We start from the raw sequence: 23781 nt of genomic DNA on the forward strand, positions 1-23781 counted from the left end.
AACCTTGTACATCACGGTGCCCTGGGTTCCTTCTACCCCATGGGAAACAACAAACGTGCAAAGATCATCCAGCTCTAAGACAGCTCAGCTTGGATTGCTGCTTATCTCTGAAATAGTTGTGGAAATCTTACAATGAATTTGTCCCATTGTCATCCAAAACATCAGTCTGCCCTCATCCAGCAACAGCAAAGGTCTGACCTGAGGTGGGAGCCCCAGACTGATAGCATGAGCTCTGTAGTCTCCAGGGTTACTTAACACCTTTTTAAACCACTCTATTTTATCTTGTTTGTTTAGCTTTTCAACAGGAAGTTAGTTTGGGCTTGTAAAAAAGCATAAAAAAGCATGTGAAAAGCATATTTAAGAATAATCACAATATACTCTCACTTTACAATTATCATAATCTTCACAAACTTCACTTACATCAAAAAAGAAAAAGAATTCCCCACACCAAAATAAACATAACATCATCACAACACTGATGAGGTGGACAATTTATACACACACCACCCCTCGTTCCTTCACCACACTAACATGAAACATATTCCTTCACAATTACTGCTTTCTTAAATTCTTTACAATTATTACATTCATAACGATCATCCAGTCCATGTTTTGCCCGTTACTTCTCTCAACTATCATTCTTATCTCAACCCTTGAGCCCTTTTCATCGTATCTTCTCCCCGTTCCTCTTTCAGGAGGGGGAGTGAGAGAGCGGTTGTGGTGGAGCTCGGCCGCCCACCCGAGTAAAACCCCACAGTCCTTTGCTGCAATCTCTTAACGTGCAGCCTTTGAAGATGTGACTTTAATGGTGTTGACATGTATCAGGTGGGTTTAACACAACTTCTCCAAATAGCTACAACATCAGAAAGAGCTGAGGCTCTTAGCAGCCGCACTGCTTCATACTCAGCTGCTGCTGTACAAAGTCATAAATGGCCTTCTGCATTCTGAGTTAAATGGGACATTTTTCTGTAATTAAATGAAATTCTGCTGGCAATTGAGTTTAGAAAAATTATAAGCTTTATTCTTCAGACTAGAATCACTTAATGCTTAGACCTTGTCATTGTTGATTTAAAGTTGAGATTTATTACAGTAACCTGATATTTGGCTTCACTGTATGTTCACTAATACACAAATCCACAAAGTTTACACTTTACCGAAAATTCTGAATCTTGTCCCCTTTATTTGTTATGAGTAGAAGTACCTGGATCCTGGTTCCTGATGGGAAACAGGCTGCATTCCTGTGTGGATGGTTTTGTAGCTGTGACTGGGGATGTTCCCAGGGTTAATGGGTATTGGGGTATGTAACTGGTACAGCCAAATTATCTTCTATTTTCCTGTCAAAACACTTTGGGTAGGGGAAGGAGGGGGTGGCTTTCTCCAGGCCAGCTAATTTCTAGGGAAACACTGCCCTTAAGACATTTTTCTAGAATTATCAGAACAAAATTACTCAGCTTTTCTCCCCCCTTTTTGAAGTTCTTACCGGTTTTCTATGCCTCTGACCGGAGTGGACAGCTGTGCAAGAGTCGCTGGCTGCTGAGACGTGGTTTGTGCGGCGCGTGCTTGAAACCCATCACAAGCACGTGAAGGCTTTCTAGCCTTGTTGCTGGTCCCTGCTGCTAGCAGGCAGCACCAAGAAATTCCTTCCAAGCCACATCTGTGTGACGCTGCTGGGGCAACGCTGTGTTGCAGGAGTCCCGTGCCTCTGCTGCAAAGCCGCGCTAGCCGTCAGGTGGATTTAGTGCCTGCAGCACTGCATTTTTTCCACTCGGCCCTGGCCGTTAGCACAAGCCGGCACCCATCAGGCCCCTGAGCATTTCTCTGGGTTTGGTCTTGCCCAGCCTGAGCTCGCTGCTTCTTGTGGTCCCGGGCTACAGCCAGGCACGGGTGGGATGAGGGGCTGAGGTGGGAGCGTATTTTGTAGGGGGCGAGCGGTACCATCCAGGGCCAGCACAGGGACTAAACGCCCTTCAGTGCCCTCTGTGATTGGTGTGGCTGCGTTTCAGAGCATCCTGTACTACTTATTTGTCTAACAGTGCCCATAAAAGCACTTGCTAGCCTGTTCTGATGCGTGTGCGTAGGCTGAAATTGTGGCTGGGAGGTGTTGCAGTGATGCAAAGGGCTCTGCCGTAACCCTGGGCAGCACGTATTTCTCCTCCCTGCGGTCTTGGTCCTTGGCAGAGTGATGAAGTGAATTATTGAAGTAAAACTGCTTGAAGAATCGTTTTTTAATGATTTAGGCCAAACAAAACCTTCCTTAACCCTCTAAATTGTTCCAGTAAAACCTGTCATTGGTTCCTCAGAGTTATCTGTTGTCACCTTCGGTCTTGGTTCTGTTACTGAAGCAGATCTGCATTCCTTCATCATAAAGACACCCTGTCTGCAGCTAATACCTTTCCTTCTAGGGCAGCAGCTCTTTGGTCTCGCCTTCGTACAAATACAGTGGTTCTGGTTAACACCCAGTTAATGCCTCGTGGCAGCAGCTGAAGGAAATGCCTCCAGCTGGTGGTTATATTTAAATATTTGCACTATTGTGTTCCCGCTAGACTGGCTTAACAGCAAAATGTTGAGTTCAGTGCACTCTCACTGCTTGATGTTTTTATCATTTAAGGCTTGAGACAACTTGTAAATGCTTAAAATAGCATGAAAAATCCCTGTGCTGGCACAGGCTCCCAGCCTTACGGGAAGACTGTCTGCTCTTATCCTGATGTAAAGCTTTCATATGTTCCACAGAACAAGTACGGTAAAGTAAAAGGTTAAACAACCTATACGACAAGTTATTGTTTAAAAATAACCCCCTAGCCTGAGTGACAAAATAACAAGTTGATTAAAAAATGAGTAATCAGTTGTCCATCAAGCGAGGACCGTGGCTTCAATGAGCTACTCTAATTCCATCGATTTCAACAACTTCTCACAAAGGTTGTTAAATGGAGCTTTGTAATACAAACAACAAACAGTTAAGCTCTTGCAGGGGTCTGTACATTTGGAATGTAATACGTACTGAGTTGAGAAAGTTATTTTAAGGCAGTGAGGAGAAGGGAGCAGCGGGTGCTGCCTGGGAGCGCAGCCCAGCACCGGCAGCAGCTCATGCTGATGTGGGCACAGACCCGTGCGGGCCCAGTGCTGCCGGCTCCCTTCTCACGGACGAGCTGAGGCTGCTCCTCGTCTCACAGCTCTGGCTGGGGCCTTTTCAGGACCCTGGTTTTCCAGATGTGCGTGCTTCAGGCTGTGCACTCGCTGGAGCTCAGCTGATGCGAGCCTGCCGTGCGGTGTCTTCGTGTGGAGAAGCAAAGCTGGAAGGGTTTTGACTGCTGTGCTCGGGGGCTCGGTTCTGCTTCTTGCTCCCTGAAGGTCTCTCAACTTTGCTAACACTAAAGGAAGCATTTCTGTGGAAAGAAGTGACAATTTTAGCCTCTGTGTTGTAACAGTTTGCCTGTTTCTGCCCTTTTTGTGCTGCGACGTTACAGCGTACAGCTCTGCACAGCTCCGCTGGTGTCCGCAGCCCCTCCTGGCCTGGAGGACGGATGACAGACAACGTGTGCTCTTCTGGCTCCTGGAAGCAACAGAGCTGCAGCAGGAGGTGCCCGCTTCCCCCAGCACGTGGGGGCTGTGCCCCAGCTCCCTTGGGCGTACCAGGCCCTGTAAGGAGCCTCTGAGCAGCAATTAAAGTTGTGCCTAGGCACCGCCTGGAGGCAGGGCCACCTGGAGAAGAATGAATGGGATAAAGCTATTTACCGGGGCCAGGTACAAATCCCTTACCGTAGGCATGCAGCCATTGCGAAGAGATTTCTATCTGATACTAATTGGATAATCTGGTAATTAATAAACACTCCCTTGAAATGGGCCAGATGCTTGCTGCCTTGCTCTCCTACTCCAGCTGCCAGAGAGGGAAAAATGCATCTTGCCTATATTTAATATCTGGGTTAGCTTTTCTAACAGGAGCCTGTCTTGGTTTGGCTCTTAGTGAGAGCTGTAACCTCTGCGTTGTCACCTCTCTCATGTACTCTAGTGATGTTTTCTCTCTGTTCATCCTTGCCAATGGGCATCCTGAAGTCTCCTGCGTGGCAGACACTTCACTGGGCCCATGTCTGATCCAAAGAAATGCTCCAGCTCTCCAGTTCTTTCAGCATTTTAGAAACTACTGTGACTTTGATTTTTTGTTTCCTCCTGTAGCCATATCCTATCAGCTGACTGCCTGGAGACTTTCATCCATAAGAGGACTGTATTTTTTCCCCAGGACTAGTAGATATGATAATTTGAGATACTCTTTAAGCCACATAGTCAGCAGCCTCACCTGAATTGTAATTTCTTGCTGTGCCATTTTGTGGGCACATCCTTGTGCAGTTTTAATGGTTGGTGCTGTACAGAAATACTTGTAGCTTCATGGCTGAAGGAGCAATCTGAAAATGTGGAGGGTGTTCCTGAAGGAGGTACAAGTCTGTGAAAGTGTTCTTCAAATGCATGAGCCTTGCTTTGAGCTTAATACTTGAAGCCCCTCTCTAATTCATACTGTGTGCAGCTTCTGGGGTGTCGGGGTAGATGCTGTGAGGTGTCCACAGCCCTGCTTTGGTCAGCAAGAGCCAGAAGGACCCCTAGCACCTCTGCTGACTTGGGCTTTTTTGTCTTCCAGTACTCTGAGTGCAAATAGATGCTTAAATAAAGCTAAATTGAAAGTAACGTGGATATGGGGACAAATCAGTGGCTGTAAATTTGAAAACGCTAATTGATTATTTTTTTAAATCAGTAATTACAAGTGCAGCAAAGACTCCCAAGAGTCTCAACGCATATGTCCCAATGGAGGGACAGGCCACTTCTGTCGTGCCATCTGGTGCACGTTAATAGATAACTGCTACCTTGCCACCGTGCCCTGTTCGCTGGAGATAACTTATAGCATGCTCCAGTCAAACCTGACAGCCCTTTTCCAGCAGGTTCAGAGAGCGGTGAGATGCTGTACAGAAGTGCGACTCTTCCCCCCAGGTGAAGTGCTTAATCTCTGGTTGTTTGTAGGTGGAAGCAGTGAAACAGAAAGATAAATAGCCCTGTGCCTTTCAGCAAGCTCTGAGAAGAAAAGGAGGGTGTGGTGCCCTGTCTGTTGCTTCTCCTGATTTTTGCAGGGGGAACAGCAGCTATGGTGACAATGTGAGGGGTGACCAGAGCACGGCTCGGGTCCTACCTGGGCTGTCCCTGGGGTGCATGGCAAAGCACGCCCGCAGTCCCTGCCTTGCTCTCATTTTTCTCAGACTGACTATTGCTGTACAGGGTGAGGAATCACAAACCGAACTGTGGCTGGGACTCCAGCTGATTTGAATATACTCACTCAGGGATTTCATGTGCAGCAGTGTAATACACACCACAAATTATTTAAATGCTCGTTTTCATCTTTTTCTCAGGGTCCTTTGAATCGTGCGTGGTGATGGGGGCACAGAGGCAGATCACCCCAGCTTGCCAGTGGCTAGCAGCATGTCTCATGGTCAAGGTGCCTTGTTACCTGCTTGGCAGAACGTGTTACCTGAGGGGGGAAAGCTCCCATGATAAGGGACAAGGGAGTCCAGCTGGCCCCAGCTGAGCCGGGGGTCATCCTATCCTGAGATCTGAACCTGGAGCACTGCAAACCAAAGGAAGTGTCTTTGTTTTCCAGAAGCAGGAGATTAAACAGCAAGATGAAAGCCTAATGCCTAACGTGGCATGGTCCTGTCAACCCGTCGGCAGCTGGGAACAAACACCACCTCCAAAGATATGATTTACCTGGGCTTTCGACTGATGGCTTCTGCAGCAGCAGCATACAATGGAACCGGTTCGTCTGTCCCCTCCTGCTGCGGGGATTCTCGGTGTCTGTTTTCCTCCTTTGATGTGCTGCATGCATGGGAGGTCTGCTGGGTTAAAAGAGGCAGCCTCAGTGCTGAAATCCTCCAAGAGCTCGTTAGCCTTCTGCAGAAACGGAGCGAGTAACTCGGGCAGGGAAATGCTGCGACCTTCTGGCCTCTTTCCTGGGGTCGGGTCCTGTAGGAAGGAAGGAGAGGCTGAGGCTGGTATTCCTGGAAGCCCAGTTTCATTAAGAGGGATTTTTTTTTTTTTTTTTTTTTTTTTACCAAACCCAGGTATGCTTTGCACCTGGTTCCTTATGTAATTAATCCTAAAATCTTGGTTGAACTCTCTTCTCGAGGAGGAAAGCAGGGATGTCCGTGTTGCTGTCTGGGACAGAGGAACAGGACTGTGGTAAGAGGGGTGCAGGCTCTCCCACCACCACGCTATTTGCTAATGATATGGGCTACAGATGGGGGGTTTGCTCTGTGAGCCTGAATATTGACCAGGGATATCTGACCGGGTTAGAAACTCCCTCTGGGAGGGAGACCGCTCCCTTGGCATGCTCTGTTGTGGTAAACGACAGCCTTAGCTGTTAGACGCAGGCCAGGGATGGAAAATCTACCACGACATTCAGTGTTCGAGAGAGCTGAATTTAGCAGGCAAGGAAGAATTAAACATCCCAATTCCTCGAAACTGCCACCCTGCTCAGGTCCTGATGCTCGGTGCTGCTCAGCCCCCTCCCCGCTGGCGGGGGCACCCGAGGTCCCCGTTGTGCCCGTGTCTCGCCCCGCTGCGAGTGCCCCCAGGCCACTTCTGGGAACACAAGGGTGTGCACAGATCTCCGGGTTCAAAACCTCTCTACAGCTACGAAGCGCTGAGTTCTGCCAGTGTTATGTGACACCCCATAGCAGTTTATAGTCCATTGTGAAAAAATAAAGATGTTTGTTGGTAATGAACAGTATCTGACAAGCTTGAAAATCTGCTTGGATGACCTCAGCTTAGAAGACCTCCATGGGGAACAGATTCTTCTGGCATGAAGAAAGGGGAAAGGGTGAGAAAATCCCATTTCAAGCATATCTCTAAACAAAACCCAGAAGACTTTAACTGCATTAAGGGCTTCTAAGTCGGAAATAAGTTGGGAAGAAGAAATACTGCTTAAACCAGACACTGAAATGGGCTTACTGAAAATACACTAATGATTGAAATTAGTACAAGCTGGGAAATTTGTTATTTTTAAGATCCAGGATTTGAGATCGAGGATGTACTTGCTTTCTTGGAGTACAGGGGACTTTCAGCAATATTCAGCTCCTCTCTTCTGTTGGAAACTTTTTGTCAGAAACTGGGCTGCTCTTTCTGAGATTTTCATTTAGAGGTCTGAAATATTAGCCTAAATTTTAAAACTCAACAAGCATGAACCTAAGAGATATGTCAGCGATTCTGCAGTACTTGTTCAAACACACGTGCAGAAATGAATCCCACGTGGACCACGGCCTCTCTGCTCCCTGAGACTATCCCCAGGATGGCAGCCACTGCCCTGGGGGTAGCTCTCTGCTGATGGGAGGGCACAGAGGGGCTGAGGCCCTGCTCAGCTTCAGGAGGGACACGGAGGGTCTCTGGGACCCTTGTGGCAGATGGGTGGCCAGGTGGGATGTTCTCACCTGGCTTTGAGGCTTCTCCAGGCAGCAAAACGGCATCAGCTGTCTGGAGGGAGCGGGGGCTGGTCTGGCTGCAGGTGCAGGTGCTGGCGGTGCAGGCACCGGACGTTTCTTGGCTGGCTCTGACAGCATGCCTTGAGTGCTGCAAGAGGCTGCTGGCTGAACGATAAGCTGCTTATCTTCAACCTGTGTATTTTTTATTCAACAGTGAATAAATACTCTTCAGTGCTGGCTAATAAAGCTGTCTCTTTGGGCAAAAAAAAAAAATCACTCAAGTTTAAACTTCACTGTTACGTCATTAATTATCTTTTTTAACAGTATGCACATGCTCACACACCCCTGAAAATATTTGAGAGATAATGCAGACCAGCAGTATCACAATACATCATTACCAGCTGCAGCCAGCTCAAGCTTAAAAAAATCACCCACCCACAGTCTTGCTTGGACACAGATGAAATCCAGGTGCACAAATGCTCAAGCTCTCCACGAGGGAAATGCTAAATGGTACGTGAGAATAGCTGTGCGTTGGCCTTTAGTACCACGGCCACGTTCAGATTATTTTTGCAGTGGCTGTAATGACTAGTTCCTGGCTTTCTGTTGTTGTTCAAATCTGATATTTTAACGTTCTGGAAAATGTAAAAGGGCCAAAATTTCCTAACTGTGTCTGCTGACAAAGGATGTTTGCTTCATCTCGAGATGGTCTGGTGCTTCCAGAAATGTTTCAGCCCTTGCAGCAGTCCCAAGACAGATGTGAATGTGAGCAGCTTCTAGGAAAGTGGATCAACTTTGCTTTTTCCTGGCTGTAGCTTTATTTTTAGCATGCATCCTGTTTTAGCCTAGGGTCACATCTGAGATAACAGGAAGCACTTTAGTTCCTTTATGTGAATAGCCTCACTGTTCATTCTTCATTTTTTCATTTTATTGAACACATTTTCTTTACATCACCATGAAATTGCAGGTGACTGCAACAGACTCAATCGTTTTTGTGGAGCCACTTTCTCATAGGTGACTTCCATCTGTGTTTCCTCTCTGCTCCAACCCCAAACTTCCTCTCCCTTAGCCTCTGTGGTCTCCTATTCTCTGAGCCCTATCCAAATTTCTTTAGGGAAAGAAAAGTACAGCATCACCCTTGATAGGCCCAATTTAATTCTGGACAGGACACAAAGGAACTAGCAATTCTTCCTGCTGAGCAGTATCTGGGAGCACGCTGGCAATGAGTGTTTAGTTTGTGTGGTTATAACTGCTGCAGGATTCCTGGTGCAAACTGCTGCTTTTGCAGGCTGCAGGAACCGGTCGATGTGAGCTCGAGGTCACTCCCAGAGCGAGGTGGAAGCGTTAATCCATGGGTTCAGTTTGTAAGAATCAAGGCAGGAAAACACCTGGGATGATTTGCCAGGCAGGTGCTTGTGCCTCCCAGCCAGGAAGTGTTGCTGCTCTGTGCTTCCACGTGGTTCATTATCCAGGGAAGCAGTGCTCCGGGGAAGAGGCCGTCACGGCGTGGCCCCGGCTTTGTGCAGGAGATGGAAGCTGGAAAGTGCAGGGCTGCAAGGCAGCAGGAACAGCCCCGGTCCACAGCTTCCAAGTGGTGGCTGTGCCCGTCATCAGCTGTGTCTCCAGTCCTCAGGTTCCCATCTGCTGAGGGACGTTAATTACGTTATCTCAATCAGTTGTCTCACCAACAGATACCATCGCAGCTTATTCCTCTAGGACACCAGACCGAAACCTGCTGTCAGACAGAGAAGTGGGGAGGTGTAAAGCACACGTGTAACACCAGCAATCACTTGTAGGCAAGTTGTGTTCTTTCCCCATTAATTTATTTTCTTGTTCAGGTTGGATTTTGCCAAGGAGCTCCATTGGTACTGAGCTATGCGCCAGGTGTTTGCGTCTGTTACAAAGCTGCTTCAGTCTCCCTGCCCAGATGGGAAGCAAACCTAAATAGGCCCCTGCTTGTATGAAAATATTTCTGTGAGCACCATTGCGAGGCACATACCTGACAGAGCAGGTGACAGAAGTTTTCATGCGCCCCCCCCGCCCCCACAGCTTCCCAGCCCCGTGTTGGTGCCCGGCCGTGTCAGCCCTGGTCTGGAGTTTGTCCTGAAGGCAGAGACCAGGGCACCCTGCCGGGGGGAGCTGGCAGGGAGCTGTGGTTTCTGGGAAGATGGGTTTCCCATGTCTTGCTGCTTCTGATCCAGCCTGTGCTTGTGTAAACAAAATACAGCTGCAAGGCCCCAGCATTAACCAATCCCCCCCTTTATAGAGGCAGCAAGTGCATCGGTGAGTGGGTAACGCAGGACAGCCTGGGGACCTCTTTCTTTGAACAGGCTCTACATAAAAACTTCCTTCAGGTTAATCCCATGCCACAGGAGAAGCATCCAACTCCACTTCTAGACCAGGCTGCTTCGTGAAAATAATTACAAAAACAAACAAACAAACAAAAGACATCCCAAATAAAATAAGCAACTGCATGCTAGTAAAGGAGATGGCAGGCACGCGCCTGAGCACGCAGAGCTCCGAGAGGACACGGCGGTGAGGAAGCTGTTACCCACTCAGCGGGGAATGCAGAGTTACAGCCTTGTCTGAAATCCTGTCCCTGCTCCAGGAGATGCTGCGTAGCCTCACTCTGTGTTTACTGCCCTGCGTGGCAGGGAGCTGGCTGTTTATAAGGCACAGGGGTGGAGCTGCGGAGCCATGAAGTGCTCCGGGGTGGGTGCCATAGCCCCCCAGTGCAGCCAGCCCAGGGTGGCAGGGGGTGCTTGTCCCCCTCCCCACAGGAGGGACGTTCATCACGTTAACTGCAGGCTTCTCCTGCAAGGAAACGTTTCCAGGCCAGCTGAAGAGGCAAAAGCCAGGAGAACGGCTGGGCTTCGGTCCTAACCCGCTGCAATTTCTTCTCGAGTCTGCTGATCTGTGCAGGTTGGAGCCCCCCAGGCATGGCGGAGCCGGGGAGGCACCGCCTGCGGCGAGCCCTCAGCGACCACGCCAGGGACTCCACCAGCAGAGCGTGGGACGTCTTCTGGAGGAGCACCAGAGAAAAACGCCTCGCAGGTCAGTCTGAAGGGGTTTGAATCCTGTGCTGGTGGAACGAAGCATCTGGGCTGTGGTCTTCATAGAACCACAGGAATTTCCTTTTCCGTAGGAATGGAAATAGGTCTACTTTTTTGGCAAGGGTGCTCCTCTTAAATGCTGCTACCTTGAGTGTTCTGCTGGTGTGTTGCATTAGAGCGTTTGCCTTTGCCTGTCATTTTTTAACGTGGGAACAAGGAGGAGTTTTGGACTGATGGTTTGTACACAGAGCTGCAAATGTTCACGTCTATCTAGAATTTGATTTCTAGCTTTCAGTATTTAAGTTTGTGCTTTGGCTGAAGTTTTGTAGACTCTTAAAATATGAAGGTGTCTGTACCCTACAGCAAATTCAGACTGTTATATCGCGAGTATAACTGCTTAGCAGTGATCTGTGCAGTGACCCTCATTTGGAGCAGTCCCAGCCCCATACATGACACTTCGCATGTCCGTATGTCGGGCATGTGTGCAACAAGAGAAGCTTCGCAGTGCCCTGCAGCCTCTTCTCAAGGTGCACGAGTAATTATTGAAGCCGTATGACCACGAGCAGTTGCAAAGAGAAGCCTAGAAGGAAGCCTGAGTAAAGGAAGGAATATTCTCTGAGGTAGCAACTTTTGGATAATGATACATAAAAAGCTCAGGAGAACAGAGCAGTAATTCACATTCTGAGAAATTAGTCGTCAGCGTGCAGACAAACACTCTGCTAGCCTGTTGCTTGGGGAGGGAAGTGTGAGAGTTGTGCGGCAGGACGAAGTCAGTGCATGCTAAACAAAACCTCTGTAGGGAACAGCTGTGTTGCTGGAAGCCCGTGTTGCTCTGGGGACTTTAAACCTAGTAATTGTGGCAAAAATACATATGCTCTTGGGAGCAATGAAGAACATGTGGTAGGTGAATGCATGAAGCTTCTTGCAGAGCTTTGCTTTCAGATGTGGCAGAGTTTCAGAGTGGAGTCAGTTCAGAAGTTCTGGAGAAACCCAGATACAATGGAGCAAAACCTTTCTAGAGCATCTCTGGGTGTGAGGAGTACTGTTGTGTCCTGCAAGCCGTTACTGCAGGCAGCCCAGCGTTGGAAGGCAATGCTTAGGTTATCTTTAAGTTGAACTCTGAAGCTTTTAGAGGCAATTCATAGTTGTAAGAGCAATACCAGGTTAAAAAAGGACAACTGCAGGATGCAGGAGGGCCCAAGGATGGGTGTGAAGGCAGAGCAAAGCTGTGACCAGGCTCGTTCTGCTGATGTTCCCTACGGAGTATTAGTGGATTTATTATAACCAAGAGGCTAAACCAAAGCTTGGGGCAAGCCAACCCCTTTTTGAGAAAGGTCATCTTTCAACTGTAGGTCTGCACTTAGCCACCATTCTGTCTGCTTGCACAAAATCCGCAGCTGCTCTGATCGCACCACAAAGAGCTAGATCAAGGCCTAACCTTTGTGATTCCAACGTGCATGGACTTTGCACCCTGTGATGCCCGCTAGGGCTGACTGTGTGCCTCACAGGGCAGGTGTTAGCTGCGTGCAGAGCAGGAGCAGCGCTGTGGGCGGCGGCTCGGCCCCGGTACGTGCAGCCATGCTCCATCAGCTGCTGGGAAGAGGGCACATCCTAGCAGGAATGGGCAGGCGGGATGGGTGCCAGGGATTGCTTTGCAGGAAGCCTTCTGATGCACCGCCTCATAAAATCATACGGAAACAGGTGACCCTAAAAAAACATGTTTTCTTTGGCTGGAACTGAGAACTTGACCTTGACAGGCACAAGTGATGGGGCAAGCAGAGCCCTGGGCATCCCCAGCCGTTCCCGGGGGCAGCAGCTTGCTGGGGCCTCCTCAGCATGGTGCGAGAGGGGGGTGGCAGGGTGAGACCCGGCCTGTGGGGACGTGCCAGTGCAGCTGGGCAGCTGGTGGTCACTCACAGCCATTTCCTTGGTCTGTGACAGCTCATGACTGATCCCCAGCTTCATGTTTCCCTTCTCGTGTGACACAACAGTGAGGGCTTCTTGGCTGCCGAAGCTGTCTCTGTCCTTTCTGAGCCCCAGCCCCTCTGAGCTCCTCCATCCCTCGGAGCTAGGCTGCTGCCACAAGTCCCACTTGTGACGTTGCCCTCGAGTTGCCTCTGCTGCGAGACGGCCAGCAGGAACTGCTCATCTGCCACCAGCAGATGGTCTTGGTTTCACCCAGGGGGTTTGGGCCTGAACCATGGCTTGTGGAACTAACATGAGTCTTGTTCTGAGCTGGAGGGGTACAGCTCATGGTTTGAGCTGGATTTCTCTTGCCTCAAAGCCCCTTCTGAGACACCTTTTCCCTGCCTGTACATATCGGCCCCTGCTGGGCTTGTATCTGAGTGCTCAGCTCTGTGCTGGGTCTGCTTTGGGATGAACTATCCATTTTGTGTTGGCTCCTGACCTGGGTGACCTTCCAGAACTGAGTTGCACCCAAGCTGTGCTGGGCTGTGAGAAGACAGCATGGACATATTTTTGCTAAATATAAGGAGCAGATCCACAGATAGTACTTATTACTCTGCACCACATGTAAGGACTCCAGTACAGCTGCTTCTCCTCTTGCCCTGGGCTCCGTGAAGAAGAGCAAGCAATGGCCTGAGGGGGCCTGGCTGCAGAGTGGAGCAGGTCTGGTGTGTACATGGCTGGAAAGCCTGAAGACACCTTCATTAGCTTTAGGGAGAAAGACAGGGTCAGGCTGGGAGGCTGCAGGCAGCAGGGAAGTGTGCTGAACACCAGCTACTGCTCTGCCATGCAACAGAGCAGGTGTCATGGGGCTGAAGTGGCATTTGGGGAAGAAACTATAACGTTGTCCACACCAGAACCTGCTGTCTGGAACTTTTTAGTCACCAAACCCTAAGTGTAGTGAGAAAAGCAGATAGCATTGACTAGTGTTCCTATGTGAGCTTTGGTATGTTGGTACCAACGCAGGCAAGGAGGCACCTACCTGATGTCCTCTCCCAGCTCTGGTGCCATCTTGATTCCCTTTCCTCCCCCAGCGCCAGCACCTCCCCAGGCACACTGTTGTGACATTGCTGCCCAGGCACTGGTGGCTTCTCCCCTGCCTGTGGCCACTCGTGCTAGCACTGCTGGCTGCGAGCTGCACCAAAATTTACTGCTCTGTCTCTGTAAACAGGCTAAAAATATCCCGCTGCTGTTCCTGTGAGGGCCCAGAGCTCAGAGAGGCTGGGAAGGAGCCTGGGGTCAGGCAGCCTCTGGGGACGAGATGCAGGCAGGGTGCATGGGGACGGTCTCCCCCTGGGCTCTGTGGGGACGGGTGGGAAGAGTCCCAGGGCTTCGGCCCAGCCAGATGCTAGCTCATGCTGTGTTCTGGCCAACTGGACCAGCATTTGGGGGCACAGCTCAGGACGTTGAGTGTGAGCACGGCCCAGCAGCGTGCACTGTGCCCATGCCTCCCAGCCTGCCCTGACACTGCGAGAAAAAGCTGAGGATTTGGGTTTTAAAACAACTCTTTGGGTACTTCTGAGCTAGCAGAAGTGTGAGGAGAGGGGAGCTGAGTGTTGAGCCCAGGGAGGACCCAGAACTAGCAGCAGCCCCAGCTGTTGGCAGCATTTTCCTGCTTTTAGAAGAGTGATATTGCCCAGCATAGGAATGTTAGAAGCTGAAGTCATTGTTAACTGGGGTCCTGCAGGCAATACCCTCTGAAGGGCTGCAGGAGATGCGGGGCAGCTGGGCTGGGTTTTTCTGGGTGCTAAGTGCCCTGGAAGGTGAGACAAAAATCTGAGCACCACAGAGCATGAGAGCTGGAGGCTTAAACAGTCTGAGGGAGGACATCGAGGCAGGGAGTCAGCTTCATTTTGTCTCTTATCTTTCTCTCATAGTTCAAAAAATGGCTGAGTTATCATACTTTGATATTATGTTTCTTTAAATTGATTTTTAATGAAAATCATGCCTGGTCTAGGGCTTAACATAGAAAATCTCAAAGGAAGAGGGAATAGGTCCAAAATTGTGAGTAAATGCACGTGGATGGCAATAATCTCATTAAAGCCCAAATGTCCTCCTAGCATCCTCTGGTCTCTCCCCCCCCAAAAAAAATCCAATGAAGCCCAAACCAGCCAGCACTCCAGGTGGGCTGCTGTGGGACCCAGCCCTGCATTCTGGCCACTTTGTGTCCATGTCTCTGCAGCCAGCCTTGCCACAAGCCCTCTCTGCAGGCGTGCAACAGTGCCTGCTCAAATACACCAGGCAGCTAGATGTTTTATTGCAAAATAAATTCAAACCATGATCAGCTGCCTGCTCTCTATCCAGAATAAATTTGGTGTGGAGGTTGTCTATAAGAAAATATATTTTTGCTGCTTGAAACAGTTTCAGCATAAGAGCACTACATTTAGCATATTTTTCCCATTGCCTATGGTAAAAATACAGCTGAGTATCCGGGGTCATGCCTACATTAATAGCACTCAGCAATGCGCTTTGCACTGAGCTCATTCAGTTGGGCAGTTCTCCAGTTAATTGAGGATTTCTCACTGTCATAACTCTAGTGCTTCAAGTACCTCTTTGCGTTTCATGACTCTCCATCCTGCATCTGATTTAAACTATACGTTTCCTGTACTTATTTCCTGACAGTATTTCTTGCCAGGGCCCGCACCACCCACACGTTTGGCACTGTCACTTTCAATCCCCATTGCAAGCGTGTTTGCTGAGCCTGCTGCGGGATGGCAGTCAAAGGAACCGCGGGTGAATGCTGAGGAAAAAGGAAAGGAAATGGCACAGTGAAGGTTGCTGAGATGTGAAGAGGGACTGGAAGAGGCTGTGACTGCACTGCGCTCGCCCTCTTCCCAGCGAGGTTTCTCCACCCCGTCCTGGGTGGGATCTCCATGATCCTGCTTAAAGCCAAGCAGGCGGGCTTGGAGCCCGGTCGCCCCAGGCAGGGTTTGCTGGCTTGCAGGGACACGGGAATAACTTCTGTGCAGGGCAGTGACACGGCTCGGTTCACTCTACCCATGGAAGGTAGGAAAAGGTTTCTTTTCTTCTCTTGCTTATTCTGCACCTCCAGTTTTATTAACCAGAAAATAGGGTGAGAGCTGCTTGGGGGCTGGCGTGACAAAGGTGTGGGTCCAGCTGCTCCCTCTTGGTTGCAGCTCTTGTGCTCCTGCAGGGTTAGACAAAAAGTGGGAAATTTTTCCACTGACAGATTTTATTCGGAATTTCGAAAATAAAATGCAGTTATCGGAAACTGAAACCCTGAGCGTTCCCAAGTCAGGGCCAGGGCCCCTCACGCCGCTCCTCAGCCCGACCTGCCCGAGCCGGGCCGGCTTCGCCTCTGGGGGGCAGCAGCCGCCTGCGCGGCGCCCACACGGCCGGGCCCGGGGCTGGGGCGGCTCGGGGCGATCTCGGCAAGCGGCCCAGGCCCGGGGAGGCCGACGGTGGGTGCCCCCGGCAGGAGCTGGGTGCCCCGGCAGCCGAGGCTGCTCCCCGCCGCCCCTGCCCGCCGCCTCGAGGGGGCCCTTTCGGCTGGGCCACCGCGGGGAGTGGAATCGCGTTTCTCGCCCTTCGCCCCTCTGTAAAATAAATCAAGATGGGTTTTCAGCCCTCTGTTTGAAGGCACTCTCCGGCCAAGTTTCGAGTCGATTTATTTCTCGTTGTCTGGCGTCACCCTGGCAGCGTGCCGAGCATGAGAGGAACCCGATCGGCTCCAGGACGGAGCATCTCGCTCCACACGGGTCCTCCAGGCAGTGGAAAACGTGCATGTTGTTAGGGGGAAAACCACTTATCTTTCAGAAAGGAGTCAACTGATGGCAAAAGCTATAAATCATGACAAGAATGGGCAGTGTTCCTAGACTGCACTGAGAGGAATTCACTACAAGAACGCTTTGCACTTGAGCGCTGACACAATGAACGCAGGGCAGAGCAGCATGGGGCAGGAGGGCCTGGTTTGTGTGGGCAGGGGATTGTGGCTCCCCCACGGGTAAATTGTGTTGAATAAGCAGCCGTTTCAGGCATTAAAACAAAGTTTTCTGACAGGTGGAAGACGAAAGACAGGTCCTACTGACACCTCAGTAAGGTTCTTCCTGTGGTGCCTGATGTCTCATGGCTGCTGGAGTTGGGATGACCTGAGCACCTTGGTGCAGTCCAGCGACCCGAAGCACCCTAAGCAGGCCTGATTTCAGCTGCCTGGGTGCCAGGGAAGCCTCAGCACCATGCTGCTCACGGCTGCTGGCCTTGCCTGTCGGCAGGGACAGGCCCCACTGGGTACAGGGGCTGCGGTCGGGTGGCAGGGAGCTCCACAAAGGGGCTGCTGCTCATGTGCTGCATGACAGCTGCCAGCTTTCCTTCATGGATCCTCTCCAACAAGAGCCAGGACCCTCTGAAACCTGACCTTCTTTTCTCAGTTTTACACATTGTATTTAGTAATTGCTCCTCTCCTCTGTCAGTGAGCAGCACGGTTACCAGATGATATCCTTGACTTATGCAGCCTAGCCTTGTATGATGGGGCCTTTCCATTTGTTAGGCAAAGCCTATTGGTTTAATTTCTGTATCATTATTCAGGCTAATATTGAATAGGCCACTGAAGGTGGTGCATGAAATTGAATAGTGTGGAAAAAAAAAAAGCTGACACATGAAGTAAACCCTTGTAAAGGATGGGCAGGGGGTGGAGGTGAACGTGAAATGCCCTGTGGTGCCACAGTCACTGCTCCACCTCACTGGCTGCAGGCGGGGTTTCGGGCAGCACTGACAGGGACACCTGAGCTGGTCACACACCAGCAGCGATGGCTGGTAGGGGGACACAGGCTGGAAGCCACGTCAGACAGCGAATGGCCAAGCTTGTCTCAAGCCCACCTCACTCTCGTGCCACTGCACAGATGTGGCTCTGGAGGCGACACCGGCAGTGTGGTTCCCTCGATGGTTACCTGGGACAGGACATTCCCCACCTACTGCGAAGCACATGAGAGCTGTCTGTTGTGGTGGATATACCATCCCATCACCAGCTCCTCTCAGCCTGAATAGAAATAGACATCGTGTTCAACTTTACACATAAATACGAAATTATGCGTAAAGAGGAGTCTGAAGAGTCTGTAACGTGAGCTGTGGCTGATTGTCCAGGGATGGTGCCAAGCACCTGTCACGTACAGCCTCCTCTGGGTTGTCAGGGTCCTTGCCACTAGGTGTCACAGCCTGCTTGGGTTTGCAGCAGGGGACCAGAAGTGTCACCAGCGCTGGGGACCCTCACCCAGAGCAGGCAGCAAAGCTGTTCCTAAAGTTGTTCTGTTGAAGTGAAGTGAACAAAGAGGAGCTTTATGGCTCCTAGTTTTTTTTTTGGAGCATTTTGGAAACGTTCTCAGATTACACGTGTCATTTGGCAAAGTCAGTGATGCCACCAGGTGAACAGAAGTCCCCTTGCTGCCAGCCCCATGGGACCCAGCTACTGGCAGGCTTCCAGCTGCCCTCCTTCTGCTGCAGCAAATGGCAACCTCCATCAGCTTCAGGTAACTTAGCAGAGCACCCTATGTGTTTTTCAAAAGCTCCTTGTCGAAAGGGACGCGTTTCATTGTCAGTCCCACTTGTATAGGCAAGAGGCAAAAGGGGGGCAGAGCCCGGGCAGATGTCTGGTGCTGGACTCTGTGTTAGCCATGTCAAACAGCTATTTATAGGTGCACAGGAACCTACCCTGACTGTGCACTTCCTCTCTCGTCTGAGCTGAATCTCTAATCAGTTTGACAGCACAGGGAATGTTAATTCTGCATGCGTCTTGGTTGAACATTGTACTGAACAACGGTAGAATATACAAGTGGTCAGGGCCGGGCTGGCTGGTGCTGGAGTATGCAAGTTGTATGGAAAACCTCTTAAAGTTTTATTAAAAGTGGGTATATTGTTAAAAGAGTAGAAGCAAAGTGCAGTGAGATGTGTTTGCTGAATAAATAAGTGAATTACAGTGCTTAAAACTCCCTGGTGGAAGCGATTTACATGCAGACCCAAGGCCACCCCACCACCAATAATCATGCAGTTTTTCAGTGAAGTACACCTGTGGAAGTAAATACAGGAGTCGTTCTCCATCAGAAATGAAATGTTTTTGACAATCTCAAACTGAACAAACAGTACATTCTGGTGTTACCTGGGCTGGTATTCATTTCTCCTGTCTCGTACTACGTAGCATTGCTCATCTTGATTCCAGGACCAGCCCAGCCTGAGCAGGGACGTCCCCTCTGAACACTGGTGTTCAGCCCAGAAGGCAGCTCTGGGACAGGACCCAACTCCTTCCTTGCATGTGGGGACATCTGGCAGAGGTGGGCGCGTTGTGCAGGAGGCAGGACCATGCACTGCATGTGAGAGGATGGGAGCTGCCACCCGCCCCACCCCAGTGCTGCTTCTTTCTCCCCATGTCCAGCCAACAAGGCTCCTCCCGTGCTGTTTCTGCCTGCTCTGTAAGCATGTGCATTGCTTCATGACAAAGATGCTGTGATAGGGTGTAAGGTTTTTTTTCAAAAGGATCCATAATTTAATACAAAGAAAGATTCCTAACAAGCCTGTACATTTCTGAAGCTACCCAGAAAGAAAACTCATTTTGAATTTCAAATGTCCTTCAATCCACAGCAGATTTGTTCTTGCACTTGCAGCCCTGATGATGCTGTGGACCCAGTGTCCCTCATCAGAGCAACGTAGTTGAGGGCTCTATATGTTCGGTGCTTTAGCTGATTAAGCTACTAATTACTGAGGCTAAGAGAGTTGTTTGACGCAGCTGGAAGGAGAAATTGCAGGGATTTGCCTTGAACTGTTTCCAACCTGGTCGGACATTAAACAAAGAACTCGGAGAAATTTAAATGACAGCTTGTGACGGGCATGTCAGACACCGTGCTGCAAGCGTACTGAGGGCCTCACCCCTCTGCAACAGACACGATGGATGGGGGACAGCTGCAAACCATGCCCTTCTATTAATTTTCACCATGAGTCTTTCTGAGCAGTAACACGTTAGCATTTTGCTGTGTCTCAGATTGCCTGGTTTCAGCTCTGGGGAAACGGCGTGCCCTCTCTGGGTTTCAGAGAGGCATAGCTTCTCTGTTCGGAGGGGCTGGGAAGGTGGGTGCTCAGGAAGCATGCAGAGAGAGGAGGCAAGGTGAACAGCATGTAAACACCAGGAGACACAGCTTTCTGGGCTGTCCCCTGAGTTTGCTAAGCCTTAACAAGGTCCTCGTGGAGGAGACAGCGGTGTGTCTTCACGTCCAGTTTGTTGGTGGCTCTCAGGGGCTGCCCTGGGCCCTGCCCATGTTGCCCTTCCCTGGAATAAATACCCCAAATAATTCGAGGTAATCAAGAGCACAGCTCCCCTGCACTGGGACAGAGCAGAGGCTGGAGCTGGTGGCTGGGGTGTCCGCATGAAGGCTCACCAGTGAATGCAGGTGGGACTTTCTGCCCCAGCCTCGCGTCGCGGCCAGGAGGAGAGGAATGAGGTCTTCTCCTGCGTGGAGGTGAAAGTGGTGGCGTGGGAGGGTGGTATTTCCTAACGGGTTTGATTCTTTGGGATGGTGCTGGGACTTAGAAGTCTTTGGGGGGAAAAAAAAAAAAAAAAAAGAACCACCAACTTGCAATTAACATAAATCTAATTTTCTGCAGTTATTACCTATCTCAGATTAATTCTGCAGCATGACAAAACTGCTGCAAGGACCTCACACTGGCATGTTTAATATATACTAGCGTATATACTGGCATATATATTAAACATAATTTCCAGGCACATTAGGGCTTCTTAAGGAAAGTGCAGATAACAACTCTGGGTGCTCTGCAGGGGGAATATGTGAGTGCAGAAACATGCAGATCCCTGCCTTTCCTTTTGTACGTGTATTTTTTCATTCTTGCGCTGTTCTGGCAACCAGAGACGTGTCAGCATTTGATTTACACCAGCGGAAGTGCTGAATCCTGAGCTTGGCAAGGAAAACTCACCAAGCAAATCCCTCCTGGCACCTCGCATGCTCTCGCAGCGCCCTCTGGCCTGGCTGGGCTGGGTTTGGTGCATGCAAAGCTCACAGGGCTTCTGCGCCTGCTGTGTCCGTCCTTTCCAATGGCAAGGGACTTCTAGCACGGGTCAGGCTCCTGGTGGGCAGAGCTCACCCACCTGAGGGAAGAGAAATTCCTCTCTGGGGCCTTTACGGTAAGCAGTTGGATGGTGGGGAACGTGATGGCTCTGTTCTAGGGGCCGTTCCTTGCCGGATGAGGAGGCTGTGATGATGCCCCAGAGCCAGAAGGTCTCCAAGAGGAAACAAACCCCTAAAAACCAGCATTGTGCCTTGTGAAAGTGCCCGGGAGAGGAGCCGCCTGACATCTACTAGAAATAAGTATCTGGGAGTCTATGGTCTCAGTGGAGGAGTGGTTCCTCGATGAGGAATTCTTCCGTTCGGCTCCCTGGCTGTGGGGTGGTTCCTCCACCACCCGGTGGCCGGACCAGGGATCCCTGTGCAGGCACAGCTGTAAGCGGGAATAATGGGGGCGTGCTGGCAAGGAACTGGAAGGACTTTGAAATCCTAAAACATCCTTAAAGGGCTGCTGAACAGTTCAACACAACTTAGGCATAATCTTCAGAGCACACAAGGCAATCGCAAGGTATGGGATCCACCCCTCGGGTTGTCCTGAAGTCACTGCAGGAGCTGGCACACGAGTGATGTCCCGGTGCCAGGAGAAGCGAGTTCGCGATGTTCAGGGAGGAGAGGTCAGCTCTCTTCCTGTTTAGATGTTTTGCAAAAATGCTTCAGCATTTTAGTGGAAAAATGACTGAGGGAACCATTCAGATTAGGAAACTGGAAATATTGCAATGCCATCGCTACAGTTGTGACAGCTGAAAGGAGAGGCAAGATGTCAGGTAGGGCTGGTAAGCACGCTGCTGGGCCAGCAGCTCCCGGGGCTTGTTGTCGGTGCTGCACACAAGGACGTGCTGACCAGCAGGGATCAGCAGCCTTGTGCCAGCCTGGACATCTGAGCCAAGGTGCTGGGCTTCCTTCATCTCAGGTCCTACAAACACGGCACCAATGTTCAGATGTGTCCTTCAAGCCTTGAACTTTTAGTATTTCCACTGGTGGACAGTGAAAACTATGACAAGTTTTATGGAGTGTAAGTTAGTAGCAGACTTTCCAGCGCCAGATTAGTTATGTGATGAAATTAGCTGTTCATACCTAACGTCAGCCCTGCTCTTGGGTCTTTCTCCCTTTCAGCAAATTTATGCTCATGTTCATGCCATCCAAACGACTCCTCTATCCCCAACTTCACAAACTTTCCAAGCATGGTCTGCTTGCGATTATTTATTGCTAAATTTGAAGACAGAAGCTACTTTTTTCTAAAACACAAAAGAGATTTGGGAGCCTAAATTCCATTCAAATTCACCTCAAGCAAGTTTCAATGGAGCTTAGAGAGTCTAAGAAATGTAGATACTTCTGAAAATGTCACCCTAGCCGTACCTGCAGGGTCTGACATTACCCAGCCACCTGAATTGCTAAGGCAAGTTCCCTGTGCCACCGAGCCAACCTGCTTGCTGTGAAGCTTGCAGAGCATTAAGTATGCACATACGGAATGTATGCTAATGCTGGAGAGGGAGAATGCCTCAAAGTGAAAACCATCGTGCATTTAAATGTGTTCTTCAAAACTTAGATAGTTCATCTCTACCCTAAGCTTCACAATGGCAGCTTTTCCTGAGCTCCCAGGGAGCGGTTTTGGAGGGGCTGTGTGGTGCTGCTTGCTTTCCCGTAGTCCCCTCCATGTTCTGTGCAGGGCAGAGACGAGACACTTCATCAGGGAGCTGTATCCTTTTGAAGAGAGATCTCCTGAAGAATGAGTGGCCAAGGGAGAAGTGTGGGCAGAGCTTGTTACATCACTAGGGTTGGCCCCTGGTTGTGACAAGATTTTTGAGAGAGTTTTCTCTTGGGCATGTCTGTGTAATGAACAATCGTGTTCAGCTTTATTAGAAGATTACTGTGAAATAACACGGGCAAGAAGCAAACCTGTTTTCTGAATATTTTACAAACTTGCTGCTTAGGTTTCTGTGTGTGTTATTTGGTAGTGAGCACAGCTTGGAAAAGCAGTCAGTCCGGCTTTGACCCTCAGACCATTCCGGGAACAAGCAAACACAAATAACCCTTTCCTAAAAATGTTCTTTGCAACCCCGCCCTTGAGAAACGATCTTCTCTGGAACGATGGAAGTCTGGCCAGCATTGGCAGTCGAGGGCTGAACTTTAGCTCTCGTCCATGCACAGCAGTTACTTTTATGGTACCAAGAGCTCCCTGGAGTCAGGGGGTGAATTGCCAAGAGGCCACGTACTGCCCAGAGTGGACGAGGATTGCAGCATCTGGCTGCTTGTCCCTGCGACCCAATTAAAAGCTGGGGGCTGGGGGACAAGAGGCTGGCGTGTGGCCTCCGTGACTGCAGGGTTTTATCCCCACCCAGAGCTCCTCTCTGTACATGTGCAGGATACAGAGGCCCCCTCTCTGTACCCGTGTTGCAAAGGATTTAAACTGCAAAATCTGTGCGCTGCTGTTAACACATCAGCGCTGTGAGCAGACGGAGTCTGCACACCTGCAATCAGGAGCTCTGCCATGCCAGTTAGTTCTCTGAATTGGTGAAGTCTTCCGTGCTCCTTGCCAGTGAAAAAACATAGAGTTAGGCGCCGCCGTGCAATTTCCACAGATACTCTAACTTCTACATAGCAAGCCCTTAAACCACTGACATAGTGATCTGACTTCAGTGGAGACAAGGGTGGAAATAGAATCAAGTGGTTCCAAAAAGAAAAGCCATCAGACCTCAGCTGTGTTCTGATTATTTTCTTTTAATTTGCTTCCTTCTCATTGCTTTTTTTGTTTAATACAGAGACATAAATAATGTTAAATTCCAGATCACCCCTGGGTCTGAAATTTAGCTGTAACAAGGACTTCTGCCAATTTTTACAAAAGGATTTTGCTAACATGAAAGAAAAATAGCTCATCCATAATAAATGCTTCTCCTGACCCATGTTATCCTTTTGCATTTAAGGTCAACCATCTCTGAAAGCAGAAAAAAAAGTTAAAGGATATGCAGAGAGTCAGCTGCAACAACAACCCAAACCTCTGGATGAAGGTCTTCCCATCAGGGTTTTGAGTTTTAGACTGTTCACAGCTGCCACTGCATTTTTTCCTTGGCCTGAATAATGTAAATACTGGGCTGTGTAGTGCTTTCCTTTACACTGGTGTAAATCTAGGTTAGCGCTTAAACCTTGACTTGAACATGCACACATTTTATCCCTGGGATCTCAGCAAGACAGCATGCGGTATAAAATTAATCATGGGTGTAAATCTATGCAGGACTT

General features: G+C 49.8%; 1 protein-coding gene and 1 long non-coding RNA gene across 3 annotated transcripts in view; both read left to right on the top strand.

The window, feature by feature from the left end:
- Positions 1-263: 263 nt before the first annotated feature.
- On the top strand, positions 264-6807 carry LOC121077753. Of its 2 annotated transcripts, none has more exons than XR_005824285.1 (3): positions 264-825; positions 5388-5499; positions 5636-6807. It is a non-coding gene; the product is annotated as an uncharacterized LOC121077753 (long non-coding RNA). The 2 variants fall into 2 exon arrangements; XR_005824284.1 differs by lacking the exon at positions 264-825 and adding an exon at positions 4316-5257.
- Positions 6808-10201: 3394 nt separating this feature from the next.
- The window catches only part of LOC121077824 (rho GTPase-activating protein 7-like), a 47199-nt gene continuing 33619 nt past the window's right edge, over positions 10202-23781 (top strand). The window contains 1 exon segment of the mRNA XM_040573380.1: positions 10202-10502. Coding sequence (XP_040429314.1) covers positions 10388-10502 — 115 coding nt within the window. The 5' untranslated portion in view covers positions 10202-10387.

This window comes from Cygnus olor, chromosome 14 (genome assembly GCF_009769625.2).
Source record: "Cygnus olor isolate bCygOlo1 chromosome 14, bCygOlo1.pri.v2, whole genome shotgun sequence".
Lineage (NCBI taxonomy): Eukaryota > Metazoa > Chordata > Aves > Anseriformes > Anatidae > Cygnus > Cygnus olor.